This window comes from Ursus arctos, unplaced genomic scaffold, assembly GCF_023065955.2.
Source record: "Ursus arctos isolate Adak ecotype North America unplaced genomic scaffold, UrsArc2.0 scaffold_13, whole genome shotgun sequence".
Taxonomy (NCBI): domain Eukaryota; kingdom Metazoa; phylum Chordata; class Mammalia; order Carnivora; family Ursidae; genus Ursus; species Ursus arctos.
Genome location: NW_026622797.1, coordinates 8563119 through 8589285, shown reverse-complemented (window position 1 = coordinate 8589285; position 26167 = coordinate 8563119). Strand labels below are relative to the sequence as shown.

Below are 26167 nucleotides of genomic sequence, written 5' to 3'. Positions count from 1 at the left end.
ATCTTTTTTCTCCCTTGTCAAGCTGAAGCCTGCTTGCCTGCCTCTTTTTTTCTTTTTTCTTTGCCCCTTCTCCTCTGTTTATGGCGTCCTGTTTATAGAGACTGAGTCTCTCCAGCTGCCTTGTGCCTGCGTCCGTGGTCTCCTCCCAGTCACTGCAAGTGCTGTGGGTACTCCCCCTTTCATTCTATGCTCTGGGGAGTCTTTAAATAAAAGCTGTGTGCACATCACCGTTGTGGAATGGGGATTGTACCGCGTCCTGATGCTGTGGCAACATACAGATACAGTCAAGTGTGCTGCTTAAAAAGGAAACGAAAGAGCCATGTGAGCCAAACTGAAGCCTGAACCCGATTTGATGTCCGATGATGGTATGAGACACGCACTTTCAGAACTACACGGAATGTATCCTGGATGGGCATCAGAACTGGTTTCCGCTTACCCACATGAGAATAGCATTGTAATCTCCCCACCGCGTTGGAACGCCATGACAATGTGTATGGAGATTGCTCAACTCTTTGAATGTACGGTTAAAATTAACTAGAACCAGACATAGTGATGTGGACACGGACAGATTCATAAAGCTAGAAATAAGCCAGAGAAGCAACCTGGAGGCTGGTTAGGAAATGGTCACAATCAAATAGCTGATAATCCATCTGGCCCAAGAGTGATCTCTACTCTGTTTCGTTTTGATAAATAAAATAAAAGCAACAACCAGGAGCTTAAGAAATTATGTGAAAAAAAACCCAGAAAAGTCTATCAGGATGATAGTAAAATAGAGGGGAAGAAAACTTTGGAGAGCTTGTATTTTTGAGGTGCTCACATCCAGGATAGAGGACTATGACTCTTAGGTCAGATTTCTTTGAGGTCTTTCTGTTCATTTATTTGTTTTTGTTTTGTTTGTTTCTTGTTTTGGTCTGTTTGTTTTTCTGAGGTCTTTTAAACCTCAAGTTTGCTGTTTCCTTTTAGGACTTTTAAAATGAAATGGACTTCCAAATTTGTAATCAAATCAGAATCTAGACTCATAAATGTTAGTAATTTCATTTACTATCTCACAGTCCCTGGATGATTGTTCTGATCTAGTTGGAGGCAATGTTGCCTTGTACTTTACTCTGAAAGGCCCCAGAAGTAAGCTGCCCTCATAAGTAATATGCTGGGGAGGCAGATGCATGCACATGCATTTCACAAGGAAGGAAGGAATGTGCTGGTCAGGACTCAGTGGTTACATGGGATGGAAATCCCATTCCAATTTAGCAAAAGGGTATTTTTGTCTCCTGGAACTTAGGAAGTGCAGGGCTGGGGCTGGAGCCCAGGACTTGTACACCTGCAGACTCTATCTCCCTGTTGGGTTGTTCATGTGTTGACTTCATTATCTCTGGATGGTGCCTCTCAAGGCTGAGCCAGAGACACAGACACCTCCTGGCTACTGTATCAATGTCCTGTGGCTGCTGTAGCAGCTAAAACAACTGAAATGTATCCTGGCAAAGTTCTGGAGGCCAGAAACCTAATATTAGTGCCACTGGAGTCAAGGGGCCCAGGGCTGTGCTCCCTGCAGAGGCTCTCTGGGGAGAATCTGTTCTTTGCCTCTTTTGACTGCTGGGGGCTGCCCCCTACCTTGGCTCATGGCTGCATCGCTCCCATCTCGGCTTCTGTGGGCACATTGTCCTCTTTTCTGTGTATGTCAAATCCCCTTCTCCTTCTTGGAAGGATGCATGTGATGGCATTTAGGGCCCACCAGATAATCCAGGATAATCTCTCCATTTCAAAATGCTTAATTTAATCACATATGCAAACACCCCTCCTCCCCCAATAAGGTAAAATTCATGGATTCCAGGGATTAGGGCATGGATATCTTTTGAGGGGTTATATTTCAGCCTACCATAGATGCGGTCCTTCAACATCCCTGAATGACTGGAGAAAGAAGACTTTCCACCAGCTCGGACTCTGACCCTGCTTGGGCCACTACGGATACTTGGACCAATTTGGGTGGGGAAAAGTGTGGTTGGGAGGGGACAGGTCCCACTGCGGCCACTTGGTCAGAGTGGGGGAAAGGGCTACTATTCCCAAAAGAAGAGCAGGACCTGGGGTGGGGGGGCGCTGCTGGACAGACAAAAACCACAGCTCCATTACATGGCTTATGGAGGAAAGGGCGAAATACTGGGGAGTAATGGAAGAAAGTACATATTTAAACATTAAAATACTCGCAAACTACAAGAGCTCTGGGAGCACAAAGAACTCTCAAGATGAATGAAGAACAAACGGTCACTGGGAACCAGGAGAAAGCTTTCCCAAAAAGAAGGTTGAAGGAATTACGGGTTTCACAGCCAATCACTGGGCAAGAGGCACCAGCCAGGGTTTAAGGGCAAGGATGTGTTGTTGCTTTGTTTCAGAAGAGAAGTACTATGTTTCTCTTTTTCATCGGTCTACAATTCATTTAACAGTCGTTCCCTCTCTGCGGTATCTGGTCAAGTTTTGGGGTGTCCCGATGGAGAGCCGCCTCAGTGTTAGGTTGTGAGCTGGAGCGCGAGCAGCTTTGAACGGAAACCGCTGCGCAGCGGGCAGCACCGGCGCCCCAGCGTGGGCCTGCCTGGAGCAGGTGTCCTTGTCGCCTCCAGGGGCGCTCCCAGCCCGCTTGGAGCGGCTCGAGGCTTGCGAGGGTGAGGGCTGGCCACACACCGGTGGGAGTCCGGTACAGGGAGCCACCTAAGCTGTGTTCATACCATGGATACTGGAGGAAGCAAGGCCAATCAAGGCCTCGGGCTGGAGGCTTCCGTACTTCAAGACGGATTCCTTTGAGACGAGTTGATGCGCTCCCCAGAAATGACAGCCAGGAGCAGCAGTGTCTAAGGACATCAGACCCCCTCTCCCGGGCGTGCGGGGTGTGGGAAGTCCGGGGTGAGCCGCAGGAAAGACCGCAACGTGCAGACAGAGGTGAAGGGACGTGGCTCCAGTCCCCAACGTTGAAAGTGGGGGTTTTTATTCAAGGGATCCTAGGGCACTCTTGGGCTTAGCAGCGATTGGACGCGATGAGCCATTTCCCGAGCAGAAAACGAGAGATGTTAGACAATGGGAGGAACTTCCCAGTCCACTTTGCCGCGCATCGCAACCACGAATTTTCAGAACCACCAAGCGGGGTTCTGGGATGCTGGAGCACCCGGAGCCCCGACTCTGCACCCGGTGCCCCGCCCTCCTGGGCCAGCCGCCCCGCCGCCCGCCGCCCCCCGCCTCGTGGCCGGCAGGGGGCGCCCGCTCGCGGCTAAAAGGCGCGGCGGACCGCCGGAGGCCTCAGTACACAGCGCTGCGGCCGGTGCGCGGGCGGAGCGATTAGCGCGGGGCCAGGGCGCCGCGGGAACGGCGCAGAGCGCGCACACCCACACGGACGGCGGGGACCCGACGGCGGCGCCTCCGCGCTCTCCGACTCCCGCCCAGCGCCCATCCGCCAGCCGGCCCGCGCAGCTCGCCGCGTACCCCGGGCTCCCGATGGCGCCCGAGGCCGGGGCGGCCCCGCGCGCGCGGTGCCCGCTGCCCTGGGCGGCGCTGCTGCTCCTGGCCGCGCTGCTGCCCGTCGTGTCCCCGGCGGGGGCTCCAGGTATGCGCAGTCCCGGGCTCGCTGCCTGGCTCTCCGCGCCTCCTCGCCGCTTGTCTGTCCACCCTCCGTGCACCACCACCCACCCTGCCTGTCGCTCCGGGGATCGCCGTCCGCTCTGTGCTGTGCGTGTCGTGTCACTAACCTGTGCGTCCTCATCGCTCGCGGGTCGGGGCGCGGAGGGGGCGGCGGCAGACTCGGGGTCTGGGCACTTGGCGCTTCGCGCACGGGAGGCGGACGTGGGGACACCGTTGGTGCCGGGGACCTCAGTGCCCTGGTTTCAACTTTGCCGTCGAACGCCCCGGAGTCCGGAGACTCGAGCAGTCAGTCTAACTTCCCCAAGAGAGTCGGGCAAATGAAAAAACAAACAAGAAAAGAAAAAAGCGACCCTTCGGCGTTGCGGTGGAGGTGGGGGTGATGTTTCCCCGTGGGCATCCTTTCCTCCGGTTCACCTGCCCCGAGGTAGGGTTGCCTGTTGGAGGGTGGCACTCGGGAGGCCAGTAGGGAGGCAGGGAGGGGGGACTTTTCTAGAAGCGCACGGGGAAAAGCTTCGAGCTGCCCGGGGGCGGTCGGGTACCTCGGCGCCCAAGCATTGGTGGCGCTCGGACGGAGGCCAGTACCTCCCGGTGGGAACTCTGGAGCTGGGAGACCTTGGTCTCGAGAGGAGGGAGAGGGAAGGTGCGAGAGCCGATTCGGGAGAAGCTCGCCCTTCCCCGAAAGAGACTGAGGACTGGAGATGGGATGGATGCTTTCTTTCGGGGCTGAAGTGTGAGCAGCGCTTTTCAGAAAATGCCAGCGTGCTGGTGTCAGATTTTTTGAAGGTTTCCCGCAGAGAGTTAAAGCTTGTGGTGGGGTTTTCATCCCTAAGCCTTTGGTGGCCCTTGTTCCCACCTCCTGTGCAGGCATTTTCACACTTGAAACGGTGTGGCTTTTATTTATGCATCAGTTTGTAGGAATCCAAGAAGTCCACATTTTTGTTGATACTATTCACTCCCAGCTGGGTTATAAAAATTCAGATGTGATTCCAAGGAAGGCTACTTGCTTTATGATGCTATTTAGTGTCCCTATTGCCCTTTTGAAAAAGGGAAATGAGGGACAGTTGGGGGGTCGCACTGTCTTGCAGTGCTTTTTGGTGGGGACATCTGCATCAGGTTGATGCCACATGGTGGGATGCCGGAAGTCACTTCTTCATGCAAGGCAGTGCCACTGGTAGATTTTGTTTTCCTCTGTTAGCAATCTCTAGGAAAGCATTCACTGAGTATTTGGTGCAGTAGTTAACAAGAATAAAACTCTTTTAAAGCCTTTAACTTCCCTACCTACCACCCATGGCTTCCCCCCCCCAAATTAAATTTTCTGAATGTTGAAAGAGTTTTTGTTTCAGAAAATGGGCTGGCACTGGAAATAATGCTAAACTGGCTTCATGACAATTCCAGCTTCACTCCTGCTGGATCCCTCTGCCACCTGCCCATTGGGTTACATTTGTGGGTGCCTGGAGTCAGGGTGCTTTGTGGCAGCTGCGGAAACGCTGCCATGTTCCCTGTTATTCCTTGTCTTGCCTCCTGCTCTGTAAATCCACTGAGCTGTGGAATGTGGGAGCTGGAATGCTTGCTGGCACTTCTCTCAACTGTGTTGACGTGGGATTTGCAGTAAAATGATGATCAGACTAGAAATGGACCAGCACATTCCGAAATGAATATCTACTGTATTTAAATGCAATTAATAGAAGGAAAGAAACAGATATAATCTGCAGATAGCTCCCCAGTGCTGTGAAAGAAATCATGGGGCCCATAATTTATTTCATCTGCTCCTCTGGAAGGCTTCCTGTCTGTCCTGCTGCACATAGCTACAGTCACTGCTCCAGACTTGGATTCTGGGTCTGACAGCAAGGCCATGGACACACCACTCCTTCTCTGGCTGAATCAATGCACGGGCCCAGCAAGCTCCTTGAGTCAAGCCTTTCCCTGCCCCCCCCCAAACCTTTGGGGGCCAGAAACCCTATAAAGAAAGCACCCAGATCCACTCTAAATGGCAGGCCACCACAGCTCAGAGGAACTTTTCTTAAAACAGAGGAGATTTGCAGGGCATACTGAAGATCTAAATAAACCCTTTACCTTGGTGGTCCGTTGAAACATAAAATAAGCAAGTGAAGCCTCCGCCATCCATCCCTACAATAAAGTGCTAGGCAACCATTGAGATTATGGTGGCATTTGCCAGTCCGATAGGATACATATCTCTAAAAATGTGAGGACGCACACACTCACAGACATTTCAGCAGTTACCTTAGTGTGGTTATGGGTGACTTTAATTTTTTTCTTTAGAACTTAAATACCCTTTCAGAGAATCTACAAGGTCAAACTATTTTCAAAGAAATGCCAAGATACTATTTGCCTTTTTTTTTTTTTTTTTTTTTTGTACTGTGTTGACATTTGCAGCAAGGGTGGAAAGCTTGGTGGGTGAAACTGCTGGTGAATCGAGGCATTGGCACTATAATGAACTAGTAGTCATTGAAGTGAAGAAAAGATATGCCAGTTTCGATTACGATTGTCCTGTGCAGAAATTATTAATTTTACCAAATCTCTACCCTTGAATGCATGTCTTTTTAATATTCTGTGTGATGGAACGGGAAAGGGACATAAAGTACTTCTGCGGGCTGCCCAAGTTCAGTGGTAATCCGGAGGAAAAATCCTGAGGAAAATCCTGGTAATCCTGAGGTAGTCCTGAGGAAAAGCTCTTGTGTGATAGTTTGAGTTGTGAACTGAACTACCTTCTTTTTTCATGGCACACTGACCATATTTACCAGAAAGAATGACCACAGACAAACTTGGGTATTTGGCAGACATCTTCTCAAAGATGAACAAGGGGGCCTGTCACTTCTAGTAAAATAACTGATAGTATGTCTTGCCAGTGATAACATTTGAGCTTTCAGATGAAAATTAGAATTTTGCCAAGTCATCTCCAACATCATTTGAAAGCTTCCCAATGCTTAAAAACTTTTCTAACGATGTCGGCATTTAGATGACCTGCATAACCAAGTGAACCAGTAAATTCCAAGTGGCCAGTGCAAGTTACCAAATCTTGCCTGGCTAAAAGATCTAGCCAAAGTGCAAGACAGCCCAGTGGATTTTTCATGTAACAAAATGTGAAAAATTCTTCATATGGTTTCAGATTCTACATCACGACCACCCTTAAAGAACTGCTACTTGATGAGTTTTGGTGTAGTACCAAAGATCTTCCAAAATGATCCACAAGGCTGTTAAGATACTTCTCCAAGTACAGAGCTGTGTGAGGCTGGATTTTCTTCAGGCACTTCAACCACAGCATATTGTAATAGACCGAAGGCATAAGCGGAGAAGACGTCCTGCTGTCTCCTGTTGAAGAGATGTGCTGAAGTGTAAAACAATGCCACTCTTTCTTTTTGTTTTGGAAAACAGTTTTTTTTTTTCATAAAATACAGTTTTTTTAATGCCACTATGAAACGGCTTCCTGCTGCTATTTTTAAATGATTTAATACATGCACAGGAACACGTGCCTACTTTACATTTTGGGTCAGTAGATCACAACAGATGAAACCCACATAGATATAACTGTGAAATCCTCATTAATTTAAGAGTTGACAGGAATCCAGAGACTAGGTAGTTTGATAACCACTGAGACAGAAGGAGGTCCCCCATCAAGGGGCCTGGCTGGGTGTCTCAGTGCTGTGTCATTCACACACTGTGTGACCAGCCCTGGGCCAGCTAGTCAGTCTCCACTGGTCCAAGTGAATGGAAAGATTCCTTCCATCTCCAGAAGTCCTCAGGGGCTTTCCTGTGGCCCAGCCTACACCCAGCTCTGCAGGGTTTCCCTCCCACTTCTGTCCTCTTTGAGAAGAGAGGGTGGATATACCGTTTCCTTTTATCTTGAGCCCACTCAGATGAAAGCACTGTTCGATGCATGCACTTTGGTACTGTGGAATCAGAGGTCGTAACAGAATTGCAGAGTGACGGTTCATGCCCTTGGGGAGTTGTCCCTGGACGGTTCCAGAGCATTATCAATATGTCTTGCCAGGGCCATTCATATCTCTAGTTAAGTCATAAAGGCCCATTCCCTGAAAACAGGCAGGGGAGGAGGTGAGGAGTGTGTGTGTGTGTGAGTGTGTGTGTGTGTGTGTGTGTGTGTAGGTATATTAGTTTTCTATTTACTGTTGTAACAGATTACCACAATTTTAGTGGTAAAGCAACACAAGTTTTTTATTTTGTAGTTCTGGAAGTCTGGAGTCCGAAGTGTGTCTCATTGGGCTAAAATGAAGGGCCGTGTTCCTTCCGCAGGGTCTTGGGGAGAATCTGATCCTTACCTTTCCCGGCTTCTCGAGGAGCCCATGTTCTTCTAGCGGCCCCTCCCAGCAGTCCTATCACTCCACTCCCTCCCACACATCACCTTCTCTGACTCTGACCTTCCTGTTTCCCTCTTTCACTTATGAGGACCCTTGTGGTTCTCTTGGTCCCAGCGGGATAATGCAGGATAATCTCCCCATCTCCGGGTCCTTTACTCAGTCACATCTTCGAAGTCCATTTTGCCATGTGAGGTCACATATTCGCAGGTTCCAGGGATTGGGAGATGCACAGGGTCGTGGGGCTGTTATTGTGCTACTGCAGGGGTGAGGGTGGTGGGGGGAGGCTAGCAGCAAACATTTCAGGAAGGACCCATCTCCCTTCACTGATTGAGGAGCAAACCTCTCTTCATTGTTCCTATGGAACTGAGGATTTAAGTTACCATTAAACCTCTTATCAGACTTTATTTTAGTTTGAAAATATAGAGGTGAGTATTTAAAGGTATACAAATAAAGGAGAGAAAAATACGTATATTTACTTGTTAATCCATAGAATATTTATGTTAGAACATACCCGAACCTGAAATTTTAGGTGCCTTGATGAGAGCCAGGTAGCTGGGGGCAGGGACAGATATTGCTTATTTCTTTTACCAGTTTTAGTAAGCACATATCAGGGCATTTGGATCGGGGTATTGGTTATACATACGAGCTAACATCTTCTTTTCCTTCTAGAATTTATTCTTGTCTTGTTACAAAGAATATGCATTTAATTCTATTTTGGGGAATTAGGTTATTATTGATTTTTCAATAAGGAAATTTCTCCAATATGGGCCAGATGGTTAAAATTTAGAAATTTTGAACAAGGTATCTTTGTGCCACTGAGCGTTAGGTGACGTCACGAGGAAGACACATTTCGCCCCATCCCCCACTGCCTTTTTCTTTGGGCCCCGAGGGCGGCCGCGCTTGCGCCCCGCGGCCCTTAGAGGGCGCTGCTGGCCTTCTGGCGGCGTTTCCACCGCCCGCCGGCCCCTTGCGCTGGCGCCCCAGCAGCTGTGGCTTCAGAGAGATAAGCAAATTAGGATAAACGTGCAGTTATCTGCTTTGGGTTTCCCTTAATGTTTGCCTTGTCAACTTTGCTCCTCTTCGAAGCTTCCTTCAGACAGTAAGTCAGGAAGGACAAAGCGTGCGTTAAGAGTGGAACTGAGTGCTTCTTAGTAATTTTCAGCTGATCATTGGTGAGGAGGAGCTCGAAAGCCTAGAGCTAAAGCAGGGGCCGGCAGCCCTTGAACGCTGGGGGACCCCCCCGGCATCTCTGCCAGTCCCCCAGAGCTGCAGCAGCTGGAAGGTGGGGAGAGACAAGGGACACTGGAGGAAGACACGGGCCTCCAGAGCACCGCGAGTCAGTTTTGAGTGAGTTGATTAATCAGACACAGTTTCTCCCCGTTAACCTCCCTGGAAGCTTTTTGTATCTGGGGAGAGTAATGCACGTTTTAAGGCAGATTTGTAAGTCTAGCAAAATAGCTGGAGAGCTGCTCATGTTATTCCTCACATTTTTCTGCTGTGGTCCCTTGTATGTGGAGGAAATGATTAAATTATAATAGCATCATAATCTATATGGTATAACCTACACAATTCTGTTTTCATTTTTGCGTGGAGTTCTTCGGTGTGCGTTTTAATTTCCTTTTAATACTAACTGGTGATTAAAAGTGCCACAGAGTTTGTCATTTCTCTCTATGTCATATCATCTGATTTTCATGGCAACTTTGTGAAGTTGGTAGCATCCTCCCCTTACCACGAGGGAACTGGGTTCACAGGAGTTAGCTGATTTTCCCAAAGGAGTTAGCTGATTTTCCCAAATCATGTAGTCTGCAGTATCCCAGGATTTGGACCCCAGTTTTCCGGATCCACATCCTCCGTGCTTCCTGCAGACCAACCCAGCTCCTGTTCTAGTGTTTGCTGAATTCCTCGTGTTTTTTTCTTTGGGGTGGCGGTGGGAGCTGGTTTGCTCAGAACACCCTTCTAAGTCTACGCTCCAGTAACACTGCCGTTGGCTGTTGAGAAATGAGCCTGTCACGCACCAAAGCGTGTTGAACTCTAGTAGGGCTTAACGTCAGATGAAGTTGCAGGGAACCTGTTCCCTGTGACGAAATATATTTGGCATTGGGGCATAAGCACGGTCTTCATGGTAGGCAGTGTCCCCTCCTTAGTGGCTCCTGTTAAAACTTGCCCTTGAGATCAGTGCTCTGTGCCTAGCTGGTTACAGAAACCCTTCAGCGTTTAGCGCAGTGGTTCTCTGTGGAGGCCTGATCTGTGTGATGGAGCCTGTCAGCCTTGTGTTGCAACCACAAGGTTCCCAGAGTTGAAGTTTGTTTACAGCAGACGATTTAGATCAAGGAGCAGTGCTGACAGACATTAGTTTTTTTTTTTTTTAAAGATTTTATTTATTTATTCGACAGAGATAGAGACAGCCAGCGAGAGAGGGAACACAGGCAGGGGGAGTGGGAGAGGAAGAAGCAGGCTCATAGCGGAAGAGCCTGATGTGGGGCTCGATCCCATAACGCCGGGATCACGCCCTGAGCCGAAGGCAGATGCTTAACCGCTGTGCCACCCAGGCGCCCTCCTGACAGACATTAGTCATTAATCTGTGGGGTTGACAGATCCTCATCTCAGAGGTGGCAGGACTGTAAGAGCATTACCGTTTTAAGGTGTTTGGAACGTCTCAGAAAACTGTTCTCTAAATGCTTGAATTTGTTTTTTAGGGATTATTTTACAGCGTTACGTCTCTACCCATAGTGGCTTCACCTGACCCAGCTGCTAAGTTGCACTGCGTGAACTTGGGCAGGTCATAATTCTGCAGGCCTGTTTCTCATCTGCAAAGTGAGGGATCAGACGAGGGACATCGCTAAGGGCCCCTTCGGGCTCTAACTTTGTGTGAGTCTCCATTTAAAGGCCATCCATTCATTCATTCAGTCAGTCAGCCAGCATTAATGCTTGTCAGATGCAGGGATACAAAGCCTGACAAACACAGTCCCTCCGTCCAGAAGGCATAGGCAGAGGGGGTTGGGGAAGGGGTGCACACAGCGTGGTGCGTATTAGGACAGTCCCTTGGGGGAATCGGACTGGACATCAGGACAGCCATATTGGGGCTGGGTTTTGAGGAGGGGAGTGGGCGTTAGTTAGGCAAGGAGGGCAAGGAAAGACATTTCAGGTGGAGGAACACTGTGCCGTGTGTGTGAAGGCACAGAGAGGCAAGGAGCATCATGACATGTTTGATGAAACATGCGTTTTCTGGTGGCTACTGCAACGTGGCCCCCTGGGGGAATGGTGGCATTCAGGGCTGGAAGGGCAGCCCTGGTCATCAGCTCAGGAAGGTCCTGGAGTTTGACCATAGTCCAAAGTAGCCAAGGCCATTGAAGGAGTGTCCATAGTGGGGGGAGGGGGGCACACGGCTGCTGAGTGGAGGACAGTGCAGGAGTCAGGCCAGAGGGAGGGTTCTTTTATATCTGCTTATTTATTTGAGTAATTTTAGGAGTTGGTGGGGGCGGCGGCGGTGGGTACCTCGGAAATGAGGAAATCAGGCTCTTAGAGTCTAAACAGTGACACTCCACTGGGAAGGCCCCCCAAGCATCCACTAGCTCCGGGGTCTGAAAGCTGGTATGTGGTGCACAGGCGGTGGGTTAGAGCCAGCGGACCCAGAGAGAGGAGCCGGTGCCGTCCGTGGCAGAGGGTGGACGGCGGGTCCCCAAGCACCCGCGCTGCGGCTGTGCTGGCTAGCGATGCCCTCCTCGGGAGGCTGCCACGTTTGTCTGGGGCTGAAATGCCACTGGCAGTCACCGCAGCCAGAGCCCGCAACGCTGGGCAGGGGGAGAGGCCAGGGACCCCGAGAGTCAGGTGTGGTCTCCTAGGAGCTGGGGAGCAGCAACCACAGCCAGGCCAGGTGAGGGCGGCCCTCTGGAGCCCCCCACCAGGGGCTGCTGTTGGCGGGGTGACGGCTGGGCCGGCTGCCTTCTCCGTGGTACCGTCTCACGGGGGCAGCGTTTTATCAAATCAAATCCCTACGGAGAAGACTCAGTCTCTCCAGACCGTGATGGTGCCGCGTGGATGCTTCTCCCTAGGAGACAGAGAGCTCTGGGCGCCTGTCCCGCAGTGAGACCGGTGCGGTGTGCAGTGTGGCGGCTCGGATTCCGAGGCTGCTTTCGGTGATCGTTTATCAGGAGTCTGCCCTGGCGTGCTCTTTTCCCCAAGCACAGGGGGCAGGGTTTGGGACTCCACTGTAGTCATTAAACGGCTTTGTAAAGTGTCATTTTTGAGGTAGTCGTAGTCACGTGCAGTTGTAGGAAAGAGTGCAGAGATCTCCTGTGTCCTTCCCCCAGTGTCTCCCAAAGGTGACATCTTGCATACCCTAGTGCAGGGTCCGTCACGCAGCTGACATTGCTACGATCCACTGACCGTTCCCATCTCACCAGTGTGACGTCCTTGTGTGGATTTCTGTGTAATTTTGTCGTCTGTGTATATACGTTCACCTTCCTTCTTCCCCTCCACCTCGGCCCTTGGCAACCACCAATCCATTCTCCACCTCTGTAATTCCAGCATTTCAAGAATGTCATATAAATGGAATTGTTTAATATGTCACCTTTTGAGATTGGTAAAAGCCTATTTTTAAGAAGTATTCTCGCCCATTCTGCTCGAGATCACTAGTTAGCTTGCCAGTATTTTTGTATGTTCTGAGATATCATGGTATATAATTTGGCATAGCAGGAAAGTACTGCTTGCCACCCTGGTCCAGGTCACCTTACCTGGATTACTGCAAGAACCTCCTCATTGATCTCCTTGCTTGCATCCTCCCTCCCTGCACTCTATTCTCAAAACAGCAGCCACAGTGATTCTTATGATCCATGGAGTCACAGAAGTCACAGTAGCTCCCCATCTCTCTTGGATAAAAACCCAAATCCTAACAAGTTTTCGGGGCTACACATGATCATCTTCTATACCACACCCTCCCTCACTGTCAGCTGCAGCTCCTTGGCTTCCTTGCTGGTTCTCTGATGTGCTAGGGACCTTCCAGCCCCAGTGCCTTTGCACTTACTGTTCCCTCTGCCTAAACAACTTTCCATGAACATCTATGGGTACATTCCTCACTGTCTTCAGGTTCTTTATGTAACATCTCACGAGGCCTTATATGACCACTTCCTCCCCAGTTTAACAGTGTAATCCTATCCCTACTCCCAGCACTTCTTATCCTGGCTTTATTTTCTGCACAACGTTTAGCCCCACCTGATAGTTCATGTATTTAGCTTTCGAAGTTGATAATTGCCTGTTGTCCTCCATTGGACTAAAAGCTCCCCAAGAGCAGGACATTTGTTGGTTTTGTTCACTGAAGTCTCTTCATTGCCTGGAATGCTATGCCGCCTGCAGAGAGAAGATGCGTGGTAATTATTTGCTCAGTGATTGGATGTGTGCTTTCTTTGGTATTGATTACGTGTGGTAGACACCAAATATATTTATGTACATGACCTGACAAGAGCAGGATATGTGGGGGCTGCGAGTGTGGGACAGTGACCTGCCTCCCTCTTACCATAACCCTGTGAGGTCAGCCTGTGAGTTTTGAAAAGTGTCGGCTTGTGTTGGAAGTCCATCAGCAGCTGGAGTGAAGAATTATATTTACGTGGTATACCCATTTCCCAGTGCTGCGTGACTAAGGACTGCACACTGGGTGGATTTAACAACAGAAATTTATTCTCTCATACTTCTGGAGGCTGGAATTCAGAAATCTGTGGGGCAGGGCCATACTCTGAAGGCTCTAGAGAAGACTCCGTCCTTGTCTCTTCTTAGCGACTGGTGGTTTCCAGCAATCCTTGATGTTCCTTGGTTTATAGATGTGTCATCCATTCTCTTGTCTCCTTTGTTATATGGTCTCCCTGTGTGTCTTCTTATAAGGACAGTGGTCATAGTGGATCATGGCTAACCTGAAGCATAACGTCATCTCAACTTGATTACATCTGCAAAAACCCTATTTCCAAATCACATTCACAGGGATTGGGCATTAGCACTCAGCGTGGCTTTTGGGGAGACGCAGTTCAACCCACAACATATGGTATGCCTACCAACACGATTCCTTTTCAGTAGGTGAAAGAATTCTTGCAGCTTCCAGCAGTGGGCTGTAGTTGAGCCGTAGGAAGACATGAGTCACTGTGTCATGCGCTGTGCTCAACTGTCAACCCAGAGTTCCAAAGACCTACGCACGTTCAGTAGGCCTAATTCATAGATCAAACCGGGCTGAATCCTTCATTCATAAAGTAAGAAATTAAGTAATTAACTCAGATCTTCTGTGACCAGTGACTATGCTAGGCTCTGAGGCACAGGGCTACAGAGACTTAATAATGAAGTTAGGATTGATGTAGCAGTAAATCATGGCATCGAATGTGATATTTAGCAATATGGAAACATTTAGTACTTTCTAATCAACTTCTCCTTGTCAGGTATTGTGTTAAGTTCTCAGTGTTTTTACGTCGACATACATAAAATTGTACGATTAGCAAGAGAAATCAGCAAATTTGTGTGAGGACTCTGCCTGGTGGCCTCCCTTGAATATTCACTCAATCTCTATTTTTTTTCCTGTTCAATAAAATTTGGGATGCACCACTGTCCTTCTCTTATCTAGATTGTAGTCTCTAGTCAAGACTTCTGGGGGGGTGAGGTGAGGAGGCCTTGCTCTCTCACAGAATATCCAACTTTTTGACATTCTTTATGTCATAGAAAAACGTCATGTCCTTTTTCTATTGTAATGCATGCCTGGCCCTGCTCTGTCTTTTCACATTTTCCCACCCCACCCAACAGTTGCCTTCTATTATTTTCTGATAGACTGGGAGAATTGAAACCTCTTCTTGTGGTTAATAACTCTCAGAATTCGCATATGTACCTGCAGATATCTGAGCAAACCAGAGCCGAGGGGAAGAGAAAAGAGGGGCAAAGAACACTATGGTCCCCGACTTCCCTGAGTCCCAGGCTGATCTTATTTTATAGTTGTTGAATCAACACCACATTTTGACTCTAGTACCTAGGAAGGAAGAAGTCTTAGAGATAAGCCACAGGCCATTGTCTGAGCAGATTACATGTCTGTCTTGGAGAACATGAAGATTTTGGTTTAGGAGTCTCTGGGATGAATTTGGTGGGGTCTACTGGTGCTCTGAAATTATAATGAGTTTTCATTATAGGAAGCAATTCAGAGCAGTTTCAAGGGTAAAGGGCAAGTTGGGTTAGAGTCACAGAAACGACTTGATTAAATGTCCTCTCACAATTCAAGCTGTGAGACTGAAGCATAAGAAACAAACTGAGGGTTGCTGGAGGGGACAAGGGTGGGTGGATGGGGTAACTGGGTGATGGAGGGCACGTGGATGCAATGAGCACTGGGTATTATATAAGACTGATGCATCACTGGCCTCTACCTCTGAAACCAATACTACGTTATATGTTAATTGAATTTAAATAAAAATAAAATAAAATAAAAAAAGAATTCAAGCTGTGGAAAGCACTGGCCGGGTCTCCCACACATGCGGGAAATCTCTGGCAAAGGCCCTCCTTGAATCCCATTATTAAGTCTCTGTAGCCCTGTGCCTCAGAGCCTAGCATAGTCACTGGTCACAGAATTGTGCTTTGCTCTCTGATCATCCTGACTTGAGAAAGACTTCCTTTCCTCACCCTCTGAGCCCTGATAATGTTCATCGTTAGTAGCACTCGGTTGATATTAAACGTCTGATACCCTCACTCTTCTTTTCATGTGCCCGTACAGCGCTTCCCTCAGAAGCCTGAAGACCACTGCCTTCCTTACACGGCTGTGAATTTATTCACTTGTATTCCCAGGGCAGCGTCTTGCATACTAACTCGTACTAACGTCATACTAACTTCACCCAGCTGAAGTAAATATTCACGGAGATTTACCTTTGAAGAGAGGGGAATGTGGGGGAATTTGACTAGGTAGACCTGTCTAATCACGGAAACTATTGAAGACCGTTTTAGGCACAGAATTGTTAGGCAGATTGAAAAGGGGAAGTTGATCAGATGACCTAAATTTCCTTTCAACTCTTAAGATTTTAAAATTCAATTCCAAGACTATTTCCTAAGGTTGAATAAAATGAAGACCCCAAACCCACTCCTGCTACGTGAGGAAGGAGAATTGCCCGAGAGCCCAGGTACTGGGAATCATGCCCAGTCATTTTCTGTTGGGTTTTAATTAGTGACATCAGCCCTTCTGTGGCTCTTCCTCTTCCCACATTAGCTGAGTGCTTTATGACTTTCTTTCACATTTCATTCTTGCATCAATCCTTTGAGCACAGCTGTCTGAAAAGGAAGTGATTCAGTTTTATATTTTCCTAGAGAAACTTTGATGACCTATTTGCTTTGCTTTTAGGCCTTGAGTGGGGGTAGACCTGTCCTAAATATAAGTGGAGAAAAATGGGCTCTTCTCAGGCTTTATTTGACTTGGCACTGACAGACATTCCCTTCTTCCTGAAAATCTCTCCACTTCTGTCATCCATGATGCAACTTTTTTTCGTGGTTCACCTCTTTATAATTAATGGTTCAAATTAAAATGTCTTCTTTCCAGTCATCCTTCAGACATCTATGTTCTTTGGGTGCCACTGGAGATGTCACATACACTGTTGGACACATTGGAGCGCCAAGGAAAAGTCAGGGGTGCCTGGGTGGTTCAGTCGGATAAGCATCTGCCTTCAGTTCAGGTCATGATTTGGGGGTCATGGGATTGAGCCCCGTGTCGGGCTCCATGCTTAGTGTGGAGTCTGCTCCTCCCTTTCCCTCTGCCCCTTGCCCTGCTCATGCTCTCCCTGTCTCTCTCTCTCTCTCAAATAAATAAGTACAATCTTAAAAAAAAATAGGAAAAGCCAGGGCTGGAGTCATGAATTTGGGAGCCATCATTGTATGGGTGGTATTTGCTATCATAGGACTAGATGTGCTAAGGAGGGAGAGAAGACAGAGGGGGGTGCATGCAGAGAAGAGGGAGGGCCAGAAGCTGACTCTGGAGTACTCTAACATTTGAGTTCTGGCAAAGGAGACCAATGATGTGGAAGAGGTACCAGGGAGGGTGGTGTCCTGGGAGGCAGGTGATGGTGGGGTCAGGGAAGACAGGAGAAGAGGTACCTTTGGGAGAAGGAACTCAGCTGTTGTTGGAAGTAAGTAAAGTCAAGGACCAAGAGATGAGGGTTTGGCAACATGGACTCTTCTTGGTATTTATAAGAGCTCACTCAGCACAATGAGCTCATGTATCTTCATGAATTCTGGTGTCACTGATAACTTTTAGGGGTTTTTTTGTTGTTGTTGTTTTGGTTTTTGTTTGTTTGTTTGTTTGTTTGTTTTTCAAAGTAGGCTCCATGCCCAGTGTAGAGCCCAGTGCAGGGCTCAAACTCACAACTGTGAGATCAAGACCTGAACCGAGATCGAGAGTTGAACACTCAACCAACAGAGCCACCCAGGCACCCTAATAACTTCCAGTTTTATATCTTTGGTTCTGATTTCCCTCCAGGCCTACATTTATCCCTTTCAGTTATAACTGCAGCTGAGAGGCAACAAAGAGTAGTAGAAAGAGCATGGTCTTTGGTTTGGGATTGGTCTGGGTTTAACCATTGTAACTTACTAGCTGTGTGCCTTTGGGGAGAAACTGAACTTTATGAGACTCAGTTTCTTCATATGTAAAAGTGTGGATACCGAAGCACAGTTGATACAGTTTTTATGGCGATGCAAGGGCTGATAGTTACAGTAATCTAGAACTCTTTTTAATCACTTCTGGGTCCCCAGTGCCTAACTCAGAATCTGACACACAGTAGGTATTCAACATATGTCTTTTGTAGACATAAATGACATGTCTGGTTCTTACTAAATGGGTAAATAACAAATATTCATTTCCTTTTTTTCTTTACTTCCCTCTCTATTTTTTCTTGATCACATGTGGCCCCACTACAAAACTTAAACTCCTTGCTTATGAGGTGTGTTGAGCATTTCTTTCCTTTTCATTGGTAGATTATTTGCCTATGCCATTCATAACCATTAAGTGATTATCTGAAATATTAATTTTTTAAATTTGAAAGCATATTTTATTTTATTTTTTCAAAGATTTTATTTATTTATTCGACAGCAATAGAGACAGCCAGCAAGGGAGGGAACACAAGCAGGGGGAGTGGGAGAGGAAGAAGCAGGCTCATAGCGGAGGAGCCTGATGTGGGGCTCGATCCCATAACACCGGGATCACACCCGGAGCCGAAGGCAGATGCTTAACCGCTGTGCCACCCAGGCGCCCCTGAAAGCATATTTTAAAAGGTGATTATTATTAGCAGTCTGGGTTGTCATTGGGTCCATGAGGTCGGTGGCTTCTGGTCATATCTGTCTCGTTTACTCTGTTTCATACCTGCCTCTCCACAACATTTGCTTGGCTTGTCTTCTAAGGGTATTTTTCAGGGAGCTTTCTGAGTAAGATGAGTGGTGATTTCAGTGACAGTAATACCCAAGTGTTTAACATAGTTAGACAATGACTTTCACATTTTGGGAAAAGGAATGAATTTTCAGGGAGTTTTTTTTGGCTGGCATGTCAAGCAGTTTATAGTAGGCTGAGTTTAAGCTGGACCAGCAAACAATGGTAATTCTTTGAGAAACTATTTCTCAGTTGCGGATTGAATTTGAAGAATGTGCAAGAGATCCCACAAAAACCTGGAAAGTACTGGTGTCTAGTGGGATCTCTGCTGCCAGTCAACAGCAGGCATGAGTCCTGTATTCCTTTCCAATCCATAGGCATTTTCTCTTCCAGGTCTCTTGTTTTCTTGTTGTTTTTTTTAAATAAATATATCTGTCCAATCCCTCCAGTTCCATTTCCCTAAATCATTCTGGAAAGCTGGTGATTTAGATGGGGAAACATTCTTGTCTCTTCTCTGGAACAGTAGCTTTGCTTACATTAGTTCCTGAATAAAATGGCCAAGAGTTTAAAACTTTAAATCCTAATGATCGGATTCTGCCAGCTCTGTGGGTTAAGTTTACTCTAATTTTTGGCTGCATCATTTTCTGGACAGATGTACTGACTCAAGTCTGTGGCATACTGACAAATAAAGCATTGACATTGTCAAAATTAAATTCCCAGAGCAGGTCCTTTAACAACAACAAGAGAAATAAATTAAAGTTAAAACAAAGCAGCTCTCATTTAGAAATCAAGAGAAAAAGTGACTTGATTGTATGGATCCAGAAATGATGACACCAGTTAGCAATGGATTGAGTTGCTAATAGCACAATATCTGATGAACAGTGGCTAAACAGGTAAGAGAACTGCTTGTCTCACTCATCAGTAAACTCAGGAGCAGAGAGGCTAACCAGGATCTTTCCATTTTTCCAGTCTGCTGTCCCAGGCCACGTTGTCATACTCAGGCTTGTCACTTCATGTTCCAAGATGGCTGCTGCATGGCTAGGTGTCAGGTTGACATCCTGGAGTGGGGAAAAGCAGGAAGGTACAAAAGGTCAAGAGCACATGACAGTGGATCCTGACCCCTTTGTAATGCTTTCCTGGAAGTGATAGCAGTAACTTCTTCATAGGTGTCATTGGCTAGAATTGATCACATGACCACCCATAGTTACCGGGAAGGCTGAGGGGTCATGAATGTTTAGCATCTCAGTTTCTATTGCGGAAGAAGGCAAGGGAGGAAGAAGCTGGGAGTGGATCTGCCATGACACTTTCTGAATTCAGTGCAAGTTTTAAACTGTTATAAATTAGCTGAGAAACTGGCCATTCTTGAGTGAAACTAATAAAAATTCAGCTCAAAACATCTCAGAAGACATCTTGAGGAAGAAGGCAGATTCATTTTAAGAGTATTCTTTGGTCTTGAGAATTTGATTTTAGTTTTGCCACTTGCTGCTTGTTTTGAAACAATTCCCTGCTGCTTCATTTTGTTGTCCATTTTGTGTGTTTTTCTACTTTATAGATCTTCCCCAAAGTGGCTGACAGGGAGGAAGGAAGATAATGAAAGGGAATAATGTGAGGTAAACTATATTAACAGATATTCTGCCTGTCTCTCTTCACCCCACTTTCTCCCCAAATACAAATAAACAACCTAGAATCTAGAACATTCTAGGCAGAAATTTCCCATAGAAAGCCATTAACCCTTGAGGGTAAGGAGATGGCATTTGAATGACAGCCTTTGTTGGGTGCAGGTGTGGGAGCTTGGGGGACAATTCCTAAGGAGAAGGAGACACAGGAAAGAAAGTACAGCCCATGCGGCATTGGGGCTCTTTCTTTGGGAAGTCCCCACGCCCTGGCAGGAGTACTGGGCAGCCTAGGACATGACCAGCTTACGTGCAGCACTCCCCACCCCCTGCCCCGTGACCCAGGGGAGCAGTTTCCTGAAGCCACATATGAGGATGTGTGACATGTGGGCACCTGAAACTCGAGTTAAGGTGGAGGATGGCGGTGCTAGCTGTCTGGAGAGGATGGAAATGGACTCAGACAAACTCTACGTAGGTTTAGCCAGTGGCTTGAGTTTTGAGATTTGGATGGCTTCACCATTTGGCTTCTTTGAGCTGATGGAGAAAAAATGTGATTCACAATTGTATTCAGTGACCATCTAGTGCCCTTATAAGCTCATTGGCATGTAGGCCTGTGAATTTGGCCATTTAGTCTGAATAAAATGATGCTTTGTTGTGCTCAAAATACTGGAGTACGCCTGAGGGCTTGGGGACGAGGGCAGGGAACTCAGGTTTCGCTGAGGCTGGGAGAGGTGAGCAGAGCACACACTGAGCCTAGTGGCCTTGCTCACCCCTCTGTTCATTAGCAAACTCTGCGGGCAGCGAGGCCGGGGTGCTCCAGCCACACGCCAGAGCTGCCCGGGGCATTCTGAGTCTTCTGGTTTCTCACTCTACTTGTCTATGCCCTCAGCAGGTGAACGTGATGGGACACGTTGGGCATGGGGGTGGAACCCAGTAACATGGGGAGCATGTTGTGACAAGGGAAAATGGATTGGGTTTTGAGGAATGCGAACCAGGGATAAAGTCTGGAGAGCCCTGGCTGCCCTCGACCTCCCGAGGGACCCAGGACATCTGCTTGCCTTGGTGTTTCTCTCTGACTCGAGGACAGTGCTGTGTGGCTTCCCCAGGGTGGGGTCAGAGGTTCTGTTTGCAACGTTCTTTCAGCTCTGTGGAGTGTTTTTTAAGTTTAAAGACTCCAAAGACCTAGACTCCCAGACGTAGGTTTTATTTTTTTAAGCAGTTATCCATAGAGAACCATGCCAACTGTGGAAAACACTTTTATTGAACCCCATTCATATTGTGAAATGTCAGAAGAGGAGCCAGGCCATTATTTTAATACTCAGACTGTGTCTACCCAGCCCCCGTCTTCCAGGTGGAAAATGCAGTCAACCATATGTAGATTTGACTCGTAGCGGTTTTACTTCACACCGTTGCAAAACCACCTGTGCTCGCCCTGTTTTGTTGCTGTTCTTGTTTGTTTTTTAGGGGACCATCATAGTTATTTGGCAAATATAACTCCATTCATTTGACAAATTATTAAAACTTGGCCGGACGTTCCAGTGTTTTGCCCATGTGTTGCCAACCATCTGGATGTTTCTGCGTTTGTGACTATTCCTTTGCTGTCTGATATCTTATGGACAGAGCCAAATTTTTCCACCTTTCCTTGGAATTATAGTCTCAAAGTTGCAGATCATGTTGATTCCTACCCGCTCCCCCCCACAGTTTACATCCGAACCTTTTCTGGCTTATCGATTGGATTTTTGGTCAAACACTCATGGTGGCAGTGAGATCTGTGTTTTCTTCATTTCAGAGTCTGGGAAGTATTTGGCAGTTTCCAGTGGAAAGTAAACTTGCATTTCAAACAAAGACGAAGTAGGGAGACTGACATGAACATGAAGGTTTTGTTGCATTAAAGAGCAATCCTCAGTATACTTAAGAAATAATTTTAGAATTTTGGGGGTTTTAAGGGACTAGTTTATTTCAAAAGCTCTTAACATTCCTTTGGGGGTTTCCTTCTTCACCAAGGTTGTCCGCTTCTGCTCCCCAGCACCGACTGCCAGGCGGGGTGGGCTGCACGGAGCGCTCAGCTAGGAATGGCAGCCATCCCTGGCTGGTATTTGCCTTAATTTTTTTTGGGTGTGTCTGCACACTGGCAGCCTTTTGTGACTAAATGTACTGGCTACTGGGGCAGCTTCAGAAAGTTATTTTTGACTTTTGTAGAGATCTTGATTGATCCATCAGGGTCTGACTGCAAGTGGCCAAAAACCCAACTTGAACTCATTTAAGTCCCAGAATTCATTGCTTTGTGGAACTGTATGTTTGGTAGTGCAGGGGTTGAGCTGGCCTTGGGGGTTGAGCCCTAGAACCAGGTTCTAACAGCCCCCGGATTCTCTCTCCGTCGCTGGCGTCTTCTCCACGTGACGCGAGAGCTGTCACTAACAATTCTAAGATGCTCCCTCCACAGCCTCATGACTGGAAAGCAGAGGCAGTGCCCAGGGTCTGGCCCCAGTTACAATGATTCCAGTGAGGTCTCCAGAGACATCTGAGCTCACGTGAACAGAAGTCTGTTACCAGAGTTGGGGGGATCTTCATCGGATACATAAAAAAAATATGAGTCCTTTACACTGCACATTTTGGATTTTCTGCCTCACAGAGATTTTAGGGACTTGGGGCTCTTTAAGAACCTAGGCAGATGGAAGACTTTGGGTTTGATTATTTTTACGTCAGGGAATCCTGAAGAAGTCGCACCAGTTCCAGTGAAAGATGGCAGAGGCTGGAGTTGCCGAGGGAGCCCTGACCCCATCAGGACACTAGATGAATCTCCTCTGGCCGAGGCGAGACAGAACAGGAAGTAAGAGCGGAAAGAAACTTGGACTTCAATTTCTTTAGATTTTAAGCTATAAGACCCAGAAGGCTTCACTCTTGGACTCTGAATTTTTCATGGGAATTTCATAATGGGAAGGACTTATATTGAAATTGGGACATTTTTATTTTGCTGGTACTGTATTATCAGAATATGTGTTTGATATTTCAGCTCATTGCTTAAACTCTGGTGGGGTATTTTGGACATCATGGCCTGGGCAAAATAGGGGATTGGGAAAGGAGAGGCAGGAGTGGATTTTCAGCCTAGAGGTCAGTGTGGCTTTGGAGTTGGCTAAAGAACGAGCCTTCCTCATTTCTGAGCCTTTTGGGGGCTGGAAGGATCCCATCTGTCACCCCAGGAGGATACCAGTGGACAGTGATTAGTCCTGAAGGTGGGGCAAGTGGCCTTGACCCTCACTCTGAAGAGGCAGCCACAACTTGACCTCGGGTTAATGGTCATGCCCAGTGGGGCCAGGGAATAGCCTGCTGGAGATGTTAAAGGGACTTCCATTTTCCTCTCCTTGTGTTTCGCTTCTGGCCTCTGGCCTCATCCTGTGCTCCCTGTCCTCCCCGAGGCTTGCTGTCTCCGAGGGGTGAGTGGTTAGAGCCCAGTCTGTGCTGGTCTGCTTTCTCTACTGTGCGGCATTAATGCCTTAGAAACACAGACATGTGAGTCTCCTCTTCAGGTCTGCCTTCCTGCAGGAAGGCTGCATTTGGCTCCTCTCCGGCTTCCACTTGGGATGGCACTGGGTTGTGGCTCAGGCCTGTTGCTTTCCCCCCACCTATGAGGCAGCAGCCCTGACGGGTTCTGCTCTGTAGGCTGGGCTCTCCCCTCTGTGTTCACCCGAGGGTCTGGAAGTGGAGAGGGGAGGGAGACAGGAAGCATGGTGATGGTCCCACTTTAGATCTACCCTCTCTAATGTTTATCAATAATAAACCTGATAGTTTAATTTTTTGCCAATATGGAGAATATGATGAAGTCACTATGTTATTTTTTTAAAAGTAAAATGAAACAAAGAAACAAGCAAAAGCAACGCTTTGAATCCAGAAATATTCAGTTACTGTTTTGAATCACAATCTTCAAAGCATGATTTCTCCATGGATTGTGTCCATTTTGGATTACTTTTACCATTGATTCATTTTATCAACTGATTCTGAACTTTCCTTCCCTTTATTCTGAGGAAGAGCCCTTCACGGAATTCCCTTTCTAGGAATATATGTATTTGCATTCGTTTTGGATATGCCTGTATACTTACGGATGGGTGGTGATGTCTGAAGCAAGGCAATGAGAAGTGCGAGACTGAGTTTCACCTTGAACCTGTTCCACTTGGAACTCAACACGGGACTATCACATGGGCAGTGGGGACTGTTGGTCTGGGATGGTTAGGTCAGTGACAGACATGCAGTGGTCATCAGTTTTGCTAGTAGCCAAAGCCTAGTAGCATCCCGCTCTCCCCTGGGAAGCCATCTGGGATGGGCCTTCCTTTCTTCTCTGGAACCCAGGCCAGTTTTTTTCAGAGCCTTTATGCCTCTCAGGGGACAGAGGGAGGTCTGGCAGCGAGATATGGGTCCTTGAACAGATCTGTATCCAGGGTGAGACTAAATCGTGCCTTTAGACACAGTGGACAACACTCCTTAATATGTCTTCACTGTTTGCTTGATCTTCCTGGTCCTTAGAGGTGTTTGCGTTGGAAATCCTTGGTGGACCTTGTGAATCTAAAACCTCCTAGCATCCTTTTCTTCGATCCGTCAGCCATGTAAGTGAGCACCAGGTAGGTGGTCAATATCTGGCGTCAAGAAAGACGCCAGAGGGGGAAGGTGAGCAAGGAGCAAGTGGGTTATATGCCCCCATCTACTGTGAGAAATGGGCCCTGCAGATGTTGGTCAGGGCAGCCTGGCCCTGGGAACCTAGCTCTGGCATCTCGAGGACATTTGTCAGCCCTGGAGAACCCCTCGAGGTCACTCTGCAGAAGCTGAAGACCTTCCAAGGACAGACATTCCAGAGCCATTGGGATTTTGATATTCATTCTTGAGCAGAAAGGGATCCATACTTTGAACCTTGAACCAAACTGGCCTCCTAGAGCCCTCTTGGATAGGACCTGAAGTTTGGACCTAGACCAAAGTAACAACTCTAGGTGCTGTGTCCTTGTTGCCTGTTCCCAAACAAACCAGTAGAGGTCTCATAGGAGCCACAGCTCAGAAATGTCCATCCTGGCAGTGGCTGGGTGTCTGAAAGATCACCAAAAAACCATTGCCACTTGGTACCTGACAAAATATTCCTGAATCTGGATAATGTTTACTGGCATGAACTATGGAAGTGACTTTCTCATGGTATGAAATTGCTGGAGTCATAGGAGACTCTCCTAGCTTCCTTCTTCTGTCTGGAGCATCTTAACACCTGCTCCGTTCAAAGATGCCTTGAGTAGGGAGAAATGGGAAAAGACATGGACAGGAAATTCTTTTTACTTAGCCTAACATCCCTTAGGCTGCAGCTTTTGCTCATTTCATCATTTTGTATCTTGGGGAGAAGGAAAAAACAGCTTGTCATGGCCCTAACCTGTCATGCGGGCTCTGTGAGGTTACCACCCGTGTTCCCTCTGTTGGGCCATAGAATTCCTGTTGTACTGACTTTGGCTTTGTCCTTTTTTCTTTTTAGAGAGGCAGTTCTTGGGATTTATAGCTTTAAAGGATGTACCAGTACCATCTTTATCAGACGAGAATACGGAAAACTATTGCAAAAGGTTATGTGTTGCATTTATCTAGCAGAGAGGGTGGTCTGGTCTAAGTTTCTAAAAACAGTTGGCATAAATCAGGAATCACTTTGTCATATTTCATCCTTATGCTCCCAGAATACTGATCCCACAATACAGAACCAGAATGCTGTCTGCAGACCTGGAAACCAATCTCACAGCCTTTATGCCTTTACTGCACATTTAAGGAATGAAATCAGGAGACCTACAGAACGATGATCGGGAATAGAACATACTGTCACGTTTCTAGTCCCAGGAAGAAGCTTTCTGTCAATTCAAGTGCGTGCGCGTTGATTTGTGCCCGCTGGTTTGGTGAGTTCGCAGAGAGCTCAGGCACGAGGGGTGCTGGGTGGGGCTGGAGTGACAGCAAAGATTGTTTTCTATCCAGGCCCCCCTTCTCTTCCAATTCTTTCTGAGTGGGCGCAGATGATGTTCACTAGGAGGCACCAAAAATGACATCAGGTTGAAATATCGAAGTTGATAACAATCCAGGGAGTGAAACTATCTGCTAATCAGGCCACCATATGATTCGTTTAACGGACCCAGTTTGCGTGTGTTGGGGGGAGGGTGGGAGGCAAGGTCATGGTAGATTAGCCTAAGGCCTTTGGAAAACCGTAAATTCAGGAGAGATCTTCAGGAGATTGACCCGAAGGCTGC

At 47.4% G+C, this 26167-nt stretch overlaps 1 protein-coding gene across 2 annotated transcripts in view; it reads left to right on the top strand.

The window, feature by feature from the left end:
• The first annotated feature begins 3280 nt into the window (after window positions 1-3280).
• The window catches only part of FNDC1 (fibronectin type III domain containing 1), a 99235-nt gene continuing 76348 nt past the window's right edge, over window positions 3281-26167 (top strand). The window contains exon 1 of one of the 2 annotated variants that reach the window (XM_026505152.4): window positions 3281-3583. In XM_026505152.4, coding sequence (XP_026360937.3) covers window positions 3475-3583 — 109 coding nt within the window. In that variant the 5' untranslated portion in view covers window positions 3281-3474. Of the gene's footprint in view, window positions 3584-11412; window positions 25823-26167 lie in introns of those variants that run through there. The other variant, XM_044386457.3, reaches the window with a different exon arrangement.